The 14,536-nt window shown below is 42.2% G+C and overlaps 1 protein-coding gene across 3 annotated transcripts in view; it reads left to right on the top strand.

Moving 5' to 3' along the window:
• The window catches only part of FNIP1 (folliculin interacting protein 1), a 177,779-nt gene that overhangs the window by 81,292 nt on the left and 81,951 nt on the right, over positions 1-14,536 (top strand). For all 3 annotated transcript variants that reach the window (XM_068277433.1, XM_068277430.1, XM_068277432.1), the window contains exon 3: positions 8,286-8,423. In XM_068277433.1, coding sequence (XP_068133534.1) covers positions 8,286-8,423 — 138 coding nt within the window. The remainder of the gene's footprint in view (positions 1-8,285; positions 8,424-14,536) is intronic.

The raw sequence follows: 14,536 nt of genomic DNA, 5'->3' as shown, positions 1-14,536 counted from the left end.
CTTATGTTGGTGATTCTGTGCAAATTGATCCTGTTTTTGATGACAGGTGTGGCACCTGGTGTGGTCTTCTGTTGCTGTAGCCCAACTAATTCAAGGTTCGATGTGTTTTCAGACATGGAATTCAGCATACCTTGGTTGTAACAAGTGCTTATTTGAGCTACTCAAACCAGTCATTCCCCTCTGATATCAGCAAGGCATTTTCCTCCACACACTGTTGGACCATTCTCCATAAAGTCACGTAGATCCCATTTCTTCCTCATTCATATGCTGTTTTATGCTGTTTGGGATTTGTAATCGCCACATCTAGTTGCCTAAATGCATTTAGTAGCTGCCATGTGATTAGCTATTTGTGTCAACAAGCAATTGAACAGGTGTGCCAGCAAGCGTGTGTGTGTCTGTGTCTGTGTATGTGTGTATGTATATTTTACATGATATTTCAGATATGGCTCTATGCTGCCTTTGTCAAAAGGAGAGTTCCAGTAGTATACCGCATAAGTTCAGAATCAGAATCCAGAATCAGAATCCCGTTTATTTCGCCAAATACAACGGGGGTTGTACCTGGAATTATTTTTGGCTCAGACAGGGTCGGAGATGGTACAAACGCATGCAATCCAACATGTACAGTCAGGTACAGTAGTACAAGTAGCATATACCTATAAATACAGCACACTAGCTATAATGACGGACGCGTGGGGGAGTCTGGAGAGCTGTGTGAGGGGAGCAGCCGGTGGCCCTCTGCCGGTGACGCTCGCTCAGCTCCGCAGCAGCTCCAGACGCCCCGCCGTGTGTCCTGGAGAGAGTGGACAGCGAAAGAGAGAGAGAAAAACAGCAGGAATAGCTAAGAGACTTAGAAAGGAAAGAGAAAAGAGAAAGAACAGAGGAAGAACCAGGGCAAGAGGAGAGAGACAGAGGCAGAGTTCCCCCCAGGGCTGCAGGATAAGAAAAAAAGCACCCCAGGGTCCGACAAAACAGTCCAAACAGAGTCCATCCCTGTGGAGAAGTCGCCAGGTGTAGATCGCTAGTCCTCCAGGCTGAGTGGTGGGTGGTGGAGCAGGCTGACCGCTGAGTTGTGGGTGGTGGAGCTGGCTGACCGCTGAGTGGTGGGTGGTGGAGCTGGCTGACCTGACCGCTGGTTCTCCCGGCTGAGTGGTGGACGACATGGGCATCGGCAGTGGCAGATTACCCTGGTAAGGCTGGGGGCCACGGCTGGTAAAGACCCACTACCACGTGGGAGGCCCGGCAGGAAGCAGCGGTGGTCAGGCCTCCTGCCCACATGGAGCAGGCAGGTGGCTGAGGGGCTGGCTCGGGGCAGCAGCCGGGCAGCACCGAAAGTGCCAGTGCCCGAGAAAAGAAAAAGCCCGAACAGCTGATCCAGGACACCCTGTCGGCCCGCAGGTGGTTTGTGCAGCCGGGCGCACTGACCCGCTGGAGGCCTGCATGGCATCATCCTCAGTGGCTGGAGTGTGCGGAGGATGGTGGCCTCACCCCTAGGAGCCTTCCTGGTCATCGGGCCTTCAATTCCTGCGTGGGGTCAGCGCAGAAGGTGTCCCTGATGGTCCTGGGGCAGCGGCGGCAGATCAACGGAGCTCCGTGCTTGCTAGGCTCCATGCTGCACGTGAGCTCCCGAACAGCTGATCCTCTCACCTGCCTTCCCACCCACGGCTGTTGCAGGCTGTTGCAGGGCAGACCGACTCCGCCGATGTCCTCCGCCTCTTACCCCTGCGCGAGATGTGAAGCCAGAGGTGAGTGGAGGGAGAGACCTCCTCAAAAAAGTTAAAAAGGCCGGAGCCCTGTGGCCGTGGCGTCCGAGTCCGGCGCCATCCTAATTGGCTGTAAGTTACAGGCGCTCTACTTTTTTGTGTGATTTGTAGCTTGGACGCTGCTGGCATGGTATCCTGAACATGCTGACTGCTGCCCCGTTTGACTTAAACTATGTTAGAGATTATATTTCTGCGGGGAGGAGCTGTGATATGATGGACATAGAAACCCCTCCATAGTAATACATAATAACTTGTCACCTTGTTGAGACACATGATCTTGCGTATGTGAGTTCACAAAATGTAGGCTCGAAGTTAACCTGAAACTCACTTAAGGTTAGATACTTACTAATGTAGAGGGAAGGCACTGGATGCCATAGAGCCTTCTTAGTCCATCCCATTGTTGCAGTGCCATCTCCCATTGAGGTTAATCAACCAGCTACGTCGAATACCTCTTCAGACCTCCTCGGGCTGCTCCTGAAGAAGAATGCTTTTGTACTGCTCACCCGCAAGTCCGGCCACGCGCATGCACAATTACAGATGCACCCATATACAGAAGCACTCGGGACGTGAGTGCCTCTCAAGGCTGCCAGGGAAGTACTAAAGGCACAGTCATGGCAGGACTTCAGTGGGGACAATGCTGGAACGACAGGATAGACCATAGACTGGAAAGGCTCTAAAAAAATAACCTTTATATCGCACTTTTCTCCAGGCAGATTCAAAGCACCAGAGCTGCAGCCACTAGGACATGCTCTGTAGGCAGTAGCAGTGTTGGGGAGTCTTGCCCAAGGTCTCCTACCTTATAGGTGCTGGCTTACTGAAAAGGAAGTGCCACGATTCAAACCCAGGTCTCCTGTGTCAGAGGCAGAGCCCTTTACCATTACACTATCCAGCCACTCTAAGGTATCCAAAAAGTTTGCTTTAAGGCTTGTTTTTTTGCGTTGCAATGTAATGCTTCTGCCACAATGCAACTCAAAAAAACCTCACACATATGACCCTGCAGCAGAGTGCGGTGACAGTGTCGTATGCATAGCACAGTCATGCTGCTCAGGGACATACACCCTGCTTGGCAGGAAGTACTTCACTGGGATTTCCGTCGGTCCACGCCTACACGCCTACCCACCGCACTTGGTCGTTTACACTTACTGCAATGCTCATAGACTTCCATTACCCCAAGAATAGTGCTATAAGTGCGGTGCTTTCGGTAACATGCTGCAGCCTTTGCGTCGGATTGGCTATTTCCAGAGCATCTCAACGGACTGCAATAGGTGTGAAAGTCTCCATAGACTTTAATTGTGCTTTTGCACCCCTTGCAGTAAAATAGGATAATGCAATGCAGGTTTTGACTCCTAGTAGAAAAGGGGCATCAAGGGTACCCGTACATATAACAAAAAAATCCAACATACCTGAACGCACTTTTCAGCAACAAAACCAAAACTGAACAAAAGTGAATAGAGTGGATATGTTGGAGGCGATAGATAAATATGCCCAGCTTGAAGGAGGTTTTTTTTTTCTTTTTATAGAAGTATTTGAAATCATGCTCGCCACCTATTACCACGAGTATGTGGGCTTTAAAGGGGCAATATGGCAAAAAAATTTAAATTTAAAATATGTGCAAACATATACAAATAAGTACATTTTTTTTTACAGGGTAAAATGAACCATAAATTACTTTTCTCCTATGTTGCTGTCACTTACAGTAGGTAGTAGAAATCTGACAGAAGAGACAGGTTTTGGACTAGTCCATCTCTTCATAGGGGATTCTCAGGGATTTATTTATTTTCAAAAGCATTTAGTGAATGGCAGTTGCTCTGTCCAACCGCCAAATAACTGTGTAGCGAGCAGGGAAGCTGGCCAGCATCATTGTTTAAATCCTTTTTAGGGAATATCTTTATAAAGAGTAAAAGCCTTGCTGAGAAGCCCCTGTGAAGAGATGGACTAGTCCAAAACCTGGCGCTTCTGTTAGATTTCTACTACCTACTGTAAGTGACAGCAACATAGGAGAAAAGTAATTTTACTCTGGAAAAAATGTACTTCTTATTTGTCTGTTTGCACATATTTTAATTTTTTATTTTTTTTTTACAATTTTTTGCCACAGTGCCCCTTTTAATTATTGCATAGAAGACCCTTTCTACAATGTAGAACAGTGTGCTAAGGTTTATTACAATCCAAAATGATCCTAGATTTCCCAGTCTTGCTTTTTCTCTCCTTGCGAAAATGGCTTTCTTGTTTATCATCCGGAGAGCGTGGTCAGTAGGCAAGTTTCTAGCAGCCAGCAGAATCAGTGTGGTGTCTCTCACATGCTTGCTGAGTGTAGCCAGAACTTTGCTGGGTCAGAGATAAATTGCAGTTTTGGTTCACAAGCCTGCACAGATCATATGACTGCTTTTTGCAGGCTCCACCCTGTTTGCTCTCTGCGTGACATTCTCTGTGTTAACTCTTGAGCAATTGGTGGCTTTTTTCTATAAATGATGCTTTATGCATTGCATTACATAAACTATTCTTGTGCACTTTTTTGCAGAATGCACTTTAGAAGGCATTTACTGCTGCTTGCCTCTGGAGGACCTAAAAATACTCATGTGAATGAGTAATTAATAACATGTCTGTGTAAAATACTATTTTATCTTCAAAAAACAAATTTCTATGCAAAAGAAGTGACAGCTGCTTAGAACATGAAAATTATTACATTTTTTCAGAAGTGTTTGACCTTTTTAATATAGATTATTGCTTCACGTGAACTGTCTCTGTAGGCTATGAGGAGCAGCAAGGCAAATGAAAGTGTCTTTTCAGTAAGCAGATAGTAAGGAGAGGCCAGCTACATATTCCATGGGGATGTGGCTGGATGTTGGAGTGTAGTCACATGAGAATATGAGTCATAATGTGCATGTGAGATGAGCCATTGTCATCACAGCTAGACACGATTGCACTGAGCTAAATTCTTTTCTTAGCCTGTAATTGGCCCCAGAATGCACATAATTATTTGTACTGAAGGGCTCCTTTATTATCACTGGCTAGACTGCATTGCATGCTTTTTCAGCAGCACAATTGTAAGAACGATTCACAGGAGTTATTTTGTTTTTGGACATCAAGGACCTGCTGGATGAAGTGTTCCTCTTGAGCAGCCAGTCAGACTTTCCCGTTATCATTACTAAGTCAACTTGGGCCATGTAGGGGATACGCTACAGCTAAAGGATTAGTAAAATTTATAAGGAAAATTCAAAGTTGTTGAAACTAATAATATAAAAATACTTCTTTTCATAAATGTGTACAAAGGTAATCTCAATATATGACACAGTTATGTTTTTAAGAGGGTCTTATGTAAATCAAATTGTGCCTAAATTAAATCACTGTCATTTCTATAGGTGTCTTATGCATCTTTTGGCACCTGCAGCATCTTAAAAGGGTGGATGAAAGAACTTGCAACATTTCTGTTTAGTTATCAGTACAGGGCGTTTGCAATGTAGACTATGGGGTTACTTAAAGTACACCTGAATTTGGGAAAAAGTTGCATAACTTATTAGTAGGAATCCTCCAGCAGTACACCCATCAAGTACAGGGACCCTTTTTTTATGCCTACTGTACACTAGATGTGCTCAGCCCTGGCAAGTTGCGCAGCCAGAAGAAACCTACCAGACTCATACTGAGAAAGATAAATACAAAGGTTCCCTACACTGAATCTGTTGGCTACAGTTGGACCCAGGAAGCCTTTGGATCCTCTAGAGGTTTCCCACTACTGAGTTAAAAAAAAATCCAGGTGTACTTTTAAAAAGTATGCGTAACTAGTTGCTGGAAATTTCTGTAATCTATATTGGACATGCTTGCAAATGATTAGAGCTGTTTACACTCACTCCAGTGTATCTGGCAACAGTGTGTGCTGCCTGCACAGATCCAAACCAAGTATCGGTGAATCTCTGCCAAGTTTCATATTTTTTTTTTTTGTGTGGAGTAGAACAATGTAACCTCATGAGAGATGTAAGGTTTTTTTTTTTTTTTTCACCAACACCAATACTTTATTTGTGCTGTACAGGCTATTTACAATATGTGCAGAATTCACATAACAAAACATTCAAAATCTTACCACTAGATGGATGACTGAACTTAAAGAGAAACCGTGACCAAGAATTGAACTTCATCCCAATCAGTAGCTGATACCCCCTTTTACATCAGCTGGCTCTGTATGGCTGATATTGTGGTGAAACCTCTTCCACAGGAAACTGTGAGGAACCTAGTCCTGGCAATTTCCTGTCTGTGAACCTTGCTATATTGTGGGAAATAACTGTTTCCAACTGCCAAAGAAGCAAGCAGCAGCTACTTCCACTGCCATCACCTGCCAGCATTAAAAATGTCACCATGTGATCAATGTCAGAATGTAAATCAGGGATTTAAAAGATTTTACAATGGGCAAACACTTACTAAATCATTTATACACGATTATTGTAAAATTGAAGCACTGTTTTATTACATTATTTTCACTGGAGTTCCTCTTTAAAGAAAAAAAATCTTCTCTACTGTGAACAAACCTACTGTTTGTCCCCGTCCCCCACAAAAAAAAGCATAAAAATATAGTTCGCTTACAGCGCAAAATTCTTATACTTTTTTTTCCTGTCCTGCACATTTTGCGATTCCCAGAGTAGGATAGGTTACAAACTGAGCTAATGATCCTTTTATTTTTCCACTGAGTGCCTCTCTCAGGGAAAACCGCATATCCTGGAGTAGATTTTTTTTTTTTTTTTTTTTTAATGGAAGAACAGAGAAGTCCTTCATGACTTTTATTGCTTCATTCCAACATCATCCATTTGCATGGTACAAACTTTCAACAATGATTGGCCAATCACTGACCAATTTTACCACCTCTATGTAGTATGAGGGTCAACAGATATTGAATACTATATGTAGTATGAAGGTTTACCTACAAAATCTGATCAGAGTTGGCAAAATTGGTCATTGATTGATCAATCATAATTGAAAGTGTCTACCAGGTTTAGGATGCATACACACATCCAATTTCTATTCGCCAATCCGTTCCTAATTTTGCCACCTCCATGTAGTGGAGAGAGAACTTGCCTATACAATCAATTTATAGTATTTAAAATCTGTTGGCTCTCACACTACATGGAAGTGGTAAAATTGGCCAATCAAAATTTGATTTGTGTTTCAGGCTTTGCCTTACACCGTTTTAAATAACGTGGGTTAATGAGACACAATATCTGACAGTATATACCTGAGTATTACTTCAGATTTTGGTAAATGAATTATGTATAGAATGAGAAGCCCCTTTACAAACCCTCTGTGTGAAATGGAACTGAGATATTTAGTGTTGTTTGTAATGAGTTTATAACAAATTTATAAACCCCTCTTCATGAAACAATACAAGTGGAATGTGACATTATTTTGCTATAAACACGTGAGCTAGAAAGTGATGTAAACACAGCAAGGTGCTCTATATGGAGAAGGGAGTGGTGGGCATGAGACACCGGGTATGCTGGATGGGGAGGGAGGGGGAACTATTAGACACCGGGTATGCCATATGAGGGAGAGTGGAACACTAACTACCAGGGAACGCTGTATGAGCAGGGGGGCACTAGACAACAGGTAACGTATGGGGTAGGGAGAGGGCCCAGAAGACATCAGGTAATCCTGCATGGGGGAGGGAGAGAGGACCAGAGAAGCAATATGTGGTCATTAAAAGAAGCAGCCTGGGTTTATACTTGAGTCAAACAGTTTTTCTTACAAGGAAAATTACCTCGATTTATATTTGGATCTGTTTATATCAGAGTATATGCAATATCTGTGGGATCTGAAAAATGGCTAAACAGTTCACATCAGAATATGCCGTATGGAAACAGGTGCACAAGGTCTTCGACAGAAAAAATCAGAACAAAAGCATACTAAGAATCTCATCAATGCCAGGCAATGTCAATTCATAGAAATGGAAGCCATAAGAAATGTATACTTTTGTGTATTGTTGACCTATTTATGTACTATTTTTTTCTTTTTCATGTTTTAAATTAATATTGGTTCCTAATTAAACGTGTCCTTTAAGCAAACTAACATTGGGAAATGTGTATATGCGTTAATTTTCTCTAATTGTCTTTGGATTTTATTGTGTGTGTGTGTGTGTGTGTGTATATGTGTGTGTGTGTATGTGTATGTGTATATATATATATATATATATATATATATATATATATATATATATATATATATATATATATATATATATATATATATATATATATACTCAAAAAATGAAATCCTTTACTGTTTTGGCTTTGTATGAATGTATTGATGCAGTGATATGAGAATAATGTAAGAATTGGTGCATAAGACTACTGGGCACGTGCTTGAACTGGCTTGCTAAGCATCATGCTGGATTGTTAGAAAGTCAGAAATGCAGAAGGTAAGTGCTTCATGCATGCACAGAAGCGTCCTGCCCTTCAGTTGACTCTGGGAAATGAAAATATTTGTATTTTTCTTTCTGCTTTCAGTACTGTGAAGCTGACGTTTATTTTTCCATTGTGTCTTCAGAAACTCGTGAGTGACACCCCGGTGAGGGTGTTTGGGAAATGCTGCCAGCTCAGACCTGGAGGAGACAGCTCTACTTCTTTAGACAGTTCAACGAATTCTCCGGCCTACGATACAAAGGAGCAATGCCCCAGATACCAGGTAGTTTCATTTGAATAGAAAGGTTTTCTGTAGTCCGTAACAAATCTGCAGTTAAAAGCAATCAAAGTCCAAGACTGACAAGGTAAATTGAAACCATGTGACTACATGAGGAAGTGGAACTTTGTAGTTCACAGGAAGTAGGTCCAAGATCTAATTTCTGGTAAAAGTTAATTTCCAAAGATAATGTTTATAATTTACAGTATTCAACATTATTGCTTTCAGAATTTGTCTTGTTCAATTCTGGGCTTAGTTATGCTGGATACACACGTTGCGTTTCCGCGTTCGATGTGGCGTTCAAATTTTTCCCACCGCATTTCGATTATTTTTAGGTCGAATGCCATGTAAAGTATGGCAAATCGACCTAACGATCCATCGAACCGCGAATCGGACATGTTAAAAATAATCAAATCGACGCGAATCGAACGCGGAAACACAACGTGTGTATCCAGCATTAGTCTTTAACAGTTGGCTCCTGACCCTGTGAGCCAATCACAGTACATCAAATGGAGACGTCTCTGGCGTCTTAAAGGATATCCAAGGCGATGGATAAAGACTACTGTAGCTTTACTTACTTACTTCTTCCAGCCCCTGGAAGTCAGGTGTGTGCCTCGCCACAGCTCCAGTCTTCTCCTGTGTCCTGTTGGCAGCCTTTGAAGTATTGCCGACCCCTGATGGTCCACATCTTCCGTGCATTCTCGGGCATGCGTCCGTTTCCATATCATCAGGAGCATACTGCGCCTGCGCAGTATGCTGCCAGTGAGGTGTTAGTGCGCAAGCACGGGCATGCACAGAAGATGCTGACCCATCGGGGGTCAGCGATCCTTTAGAGACTGCCAGCGGGACATCTTCATTCTCTAATAAACAATGTGAGATGCCTGACTTGTGCTGATACTCTGCTTCAAATACAATTTTCAAGATAGAAAGTTAAATAGTAGCAATTCAAGATGAAACCACTTTAATAGTAAGTTGGCATTGGCAAATACCAGCTGAAATATAAATTCAGGCTTTAGTAAAAAAAAAAAAATCAGTATGGACGTCATTAGTAAGCAGAAAGTTGATACCAGACTTAACAGAGTTTACATTAGGGTGTTTTCTTTGGGCTGATGTGACATAACTTAGTTTTGGATAGATGTTAGGGCTTCTTTTGGGTTTTCTTCATCTCAGTCTGTATTACCTTATAGGAGTATCTAACTTGCTTCTGCCCTAACTTGAAGGGGGTAAATCTCAGGCAGGAGCAAAAAAACTATTAGCGTGGGTGTTCTTTAGTGCGGGGTTAGTTGGAACTCTTGTAAAGTATTTATTGCTGTCCCTCATTTCTGGTACCTTTCTGTAACTATCCTGAACTGTATTACATTTTTAGCCAACATTTGGTGGATAAGATGGCAGCATGGGCTTATTGATGTCAGGGAATGGCTGAGGCTGTGTGGTGAGGGACTAATTCATCAAAACAGTTGCCCAGAGCTGCTATTTACAGTTGTGGTTTCATTTAACATTGACTTTTTTCACTTGTTTTGATGCAGATGCAGAAATCCTATATATTCTGCCGAAATCAAAACACAGCTATTTACTGGTTATATTCCTTCTGGACACATATGAAAATGAATAAAATCTAGTACTGTGTTTTTGTACTAAGGAGTCCATAGAATTTCAATGTGCTATATTTGTGTAGCTGAAACTTGTTAAACAATTTGCATCCTACAGTGTTGGTATAGGGAATATCCTGGGAGGAATGTTCACATTGGCAGTCTTTCTGAAAATACTTGATTTCCCCCATGACAGCATTGAATGAGTTAAAATCACAAAGACATGTGACTGTTAAGTGCTGAGTTGTTCCTCTGGCTCTTGGTTTGGGATCTCCTCACTTGGCTTGAGTTACATTTTACATAAGAGAAGGGATTTTTGGCTGGAGGAGAAGGCAGTCATCTGACACAGATAAATATTCTTTCTGTCAAGCAGTCTTGCTGAGATCACAAGCTCTTGTTACACTGTCCCTAAAATAGTAACTCAACTGCTGCCTCTTTGTAATATAGATCTGTGTTATTTTAAATTAATCTGGAAATTAGCAATTGCTCTGTTTTAGGCAGAGGGTCTAGCATGTGATCTCGATTTCTATAAAGACAATATTTATGAAGCAAAACACTTGTGTAAGAATTCCTTTATAGAAACAGCCATTCCCCAACTCACTTGCAGCTTGCTTATCCTGAGGCGGAGAAACTATACTTTGAGTCAGCGAAAGTGTGTGTCCACTGGCAACCTCTCATGCAGACATTTTGATTTGTGTCCGAGTCTAAGTAACAGTTCATTTTCTGTTTATTGTTTAACTTAACATGCTAAACAGAATCCTACAAGTTGTATGTTCCACATCTAACAATAACTTAGTCTCAAGGTGGCCACACACACCATACAATTTTTTAAATATCTGTTCAATTTAAGAATTGCAATCAATTTTTCTGACTGATTGTAACATTTCAAAAATATGACCAGTATACCACACACGTATGTTCAATTTTTCCCCAATTATGATAAAACTGATTGGAAACTCTGAGAAAATTGCTAGTGTGTGTGTGTATTAATATTTTGACAATCTAACACACACCATACAATCTTTAGAAAGACTGAAGAAAAATATCTAGCATTCCGGATCGCTAAAAATCGAAGAAAACTGGAAATCCGATCGGATTTTTCAGTCGAATGAAAAAAAGCTTTAAATTTTTTCGGGAGATCCGATAGTTTTTATCGAATTGCTGTAAAATCTGATCATTTTATTGTATCGTGTGTGGCCACCTTTAGGCGCGTCACTGTATTTACAGCTCAGCTCAAATAATCCAATGTTATCCACAATCCTCTAATGAACAATTCTAAATACAATTATGAACAATTCTAAATATATTTTTTCCTTCTTAAAACAAAAGGTATCTGCAGTGATTCAGCTGTAAGTGAGCAAGTATGGTTTCCCTTGATGCATCACTCCCAAATCATCTCTTTTGCACCCCTTAAAGCCAGGCACACATCCAGAACCACTGGTGTATAGTCAGCCTATAACTTATAATTTTTACAAAGCCACACCAATCCAATATGCCTCAATACATCCAGGCGGTTACTTATTCCCACTCAGAGTACTCTATGTACAGTATACATATGCAAACCGTGCAATAACATTGACATGCCAGGGGAAGATGGGAAGGAAATTACATCACATACTGAATGGATGGAGGCAGTCTAATTAAAGCAGACCTGAACTCAGAACTTCCTCTCTGCTTTAAAAGATAAGCAACAGCATAATAACCTTTAAAGATAATCTGTAATGATAAAAAAATGCCCCTGGGGGGTATTCACTTCTGGAGGGGGAAGCTTCTGGATCCTATCGATACTTTCCCCGTCCTCCTCCGTCCCGTGGCGGCAGCGATAGAGCTCCCTGAATGGCGGGGATGTAAATATTTACCTTCCCGGGTACAGCGCAGTAGTGGCTCTCCACTCAGAAATCAACATAAATAGCCAATCCCAGTTGGGTCCGCTCTACTGCGCAGGTGCAAGTCTCCTGCGCAGTAGAGTGGACCTGATTGAGATGGGCTATTTCCGAGCGGAGAGCCAGAACAGCTCCCCTGTAGGGACAGGGAAAGGTAAATATTGCAAAGCCTGACAAATTGTCGGTTGCAATTTCAGTGGGCTGCAGCAAAACCACTGTGGGACAAAGGGGAAGCCTTGATAAGATCCCGAGGCTTCCCCCCTACCGAGGTGAGTACCCCCCAGGGGAAAATTTTTACATTAGATTCTCTTTAAAGAAAAACCGTTATTTGTTACAGCTTACAGAACTCCTGCAGTAAATCTGCAGTGTGTCTACTTCCTGGTTTGATGGAAGAAAAGTAAGGGTTAACATTTGTTTACATATTAGCTGTGTCTGCCAAGACTGCCAAATGTCTGTGTTGATACTGCTAAGAGCTCAAATTACACTTGTGATTACTTACAGATGAGGGGGAATAAGACAGGCTCTTTTCTCTAAAAACACACAGGGTGCATTTCTCTCTATTTTCCTTTTAAAGGTATCCAGGTCAATATCTGTACAACTGCCCTGACAGTTGGATTTAGCTAAACCCTAAATCATGAGAATTCAGTTTAGTAATTTTGTAGTCCCTAGCTACAGGCACATTTAAAGTTGTCTTTTTAAGAATTCCTTGATTTTAGTAAAAAACATTAAAGAGTAACTGTCGGGCATAAAATCAAAAATCAATTCTTTATTTTTATCTGGTAAACAAGCAATAAGAATGCTAATCAGGCAATCCAAAAGTTAAAATCACTATTACTTTTCTTGTTGATAGATTATCATTCCCCAGTTTACCTGACTCCTATTTGGTACACAGAAAATTTGGTACACAAAAGAGAAGTTGCAGGGCATGCTGGGTTGTCTTTTTTTGCTTCTCTACTTCCCCTCAGATTTAACTAATGCAGCCTGATTGGCTGAAGCCTTTTTTTCCAGTAACCTCCAGGACAGGTCCACCATGAGACGACATAGGCTCCTCCCAGGAACAGGAAACGTCCAATTGAGTACTCTATAAATTTTATCAGACACCCTCACTCGCCAGTTGACGTTTCCTGTTCCAGGGAACAAGAGTGCTCTATGTCGCTCGCCGGTCTGTCAGGCCAGGTGTGCCAGGGACCGGGTTGGCGGCGTATGATGGACCTGCCTGGAGAGGAGTTTGGATCCGGTTGGAGGAGCTGATTTCTTCTTACCTCCTCCAGAGACTGTCTCGGCTACCCTGGATGAGGTGGATCCGGGCACAGCATGCGGCGTCTGTGACTCCCCGCGTGGCGGAGGCCGTTGGTCGCGCCGGAAGTGACGGAGTGAGTGGTCCTGAGCCTCCGGAGGGTTGGCTGGATGTTGCCCACAATGGCGGCGCCCGGACGTTGGACTTCCGCCCTTACGTGATGTCACTTCCGGTCGCGAGGGTGAAGAGACGCCGGAAACCCGCATGGCTCGGCATTTCGTTTGGAGAGCGGAGCGGGATGGACGCTAAGCAGGAACCGGGAAAGGTGAGATTGGCGGAGGCTTGGTGACCTTTATGGTATGAGCCATACGCTAGTACGCCGCATCTATGCTGAGGTCTGTTTATATACAGAATGTATACATAGCACTATCAGTATAGCAGTATACGCGGGTTGTCTGCTTAGCGTCTTTTCTGAGGTCTGGTCATTGACATATTATTAGTTATTATGTATCTGGCAGATGTCGGAAATCCGTGATTATAGTGGATTGCAATTATTTTATAAACATGGATTCTGCTATTTCGCATATTATAGTCTGCCGTGGGGTATTTTTACAGATGTTGTTATATACAGATTAATATTGTATATTCTGTCTTGAAGTACTAAATAGATTGATGAAGACCTTTTAGTCTATCTATTATGTATAGTTAGTACATATTCTAACTACACAATCATGGATGCCTTGTCTGGGTGATGGCTGTATTATCACTATTAGAGGTATATGCACCTGGGTGTCCTTCTTCTGTAGAGGACTTTAGGTGACACTGTTTTTTTATATGTTTTATTGTAGGGCACAGAAGCTACTGACCCTTCAAGGCCAAGAAGGCGGTGCCCGCTCTGTGACACAAAGCTTGCCCATAATTATGCCAGACAGTTTTGTCAACCTTGCCTAGTGAAGTTAGTTCAGGAACAGTCAGGCACATTACAGGAAGAAATTAGATCAGTGATGAAACAAGAGATGACAGATACAATTAAATCCTTGAAAGAAGCTCTATCAGAGGCTGTGAATCCGGCAGTGGAAGTAGTTACAGCATCAGCTGGCACAGCGGCTGGTACAGCACCGGAGCATAGTTCTGATCCGATACAGCCGGAACAACCGGGTAAACATAAAAGTAAATCAAATAAAAGAAGAGTGATCTCTTCATCAGAAGAGGAAGCTATGGAAGAGGATGAGGATAATGAAGGAGATGATGATGAGTCTGATGCATCCTCAGTAAGGAGTGTGGAAAGTCAGTCGGATCTTAAGAAGGTTTCTAGATTCAGATTTCCAGCGGATGAGACGGATGAACTCATTTTAGCTATTAATAACACTCTTAAAATAGAACCCAAAAAGACGGAAGAAATATCAATTC

Source organism: Hyperolius riggenbachi, chromosome 3 (assembly GCF_040937935.1).
Source record: "Hyperolius riggenbachi isolate aHypRig1 chromosome 3, aHypRig1.pri, whole genome shotgun sequence".
Classification (NCBI taxonomy): domain Eukaryota; kingdom Metazoa; phylum Chordata; class Amphibia; order Anura; family Hyperoliidae; genus Hyperolius; species Hyperolius riggenbachi.
Note: the sequence above shows the minus strand (reverse complement) of the source record. Positions and strands in the feature narration are given on the sequence as shown.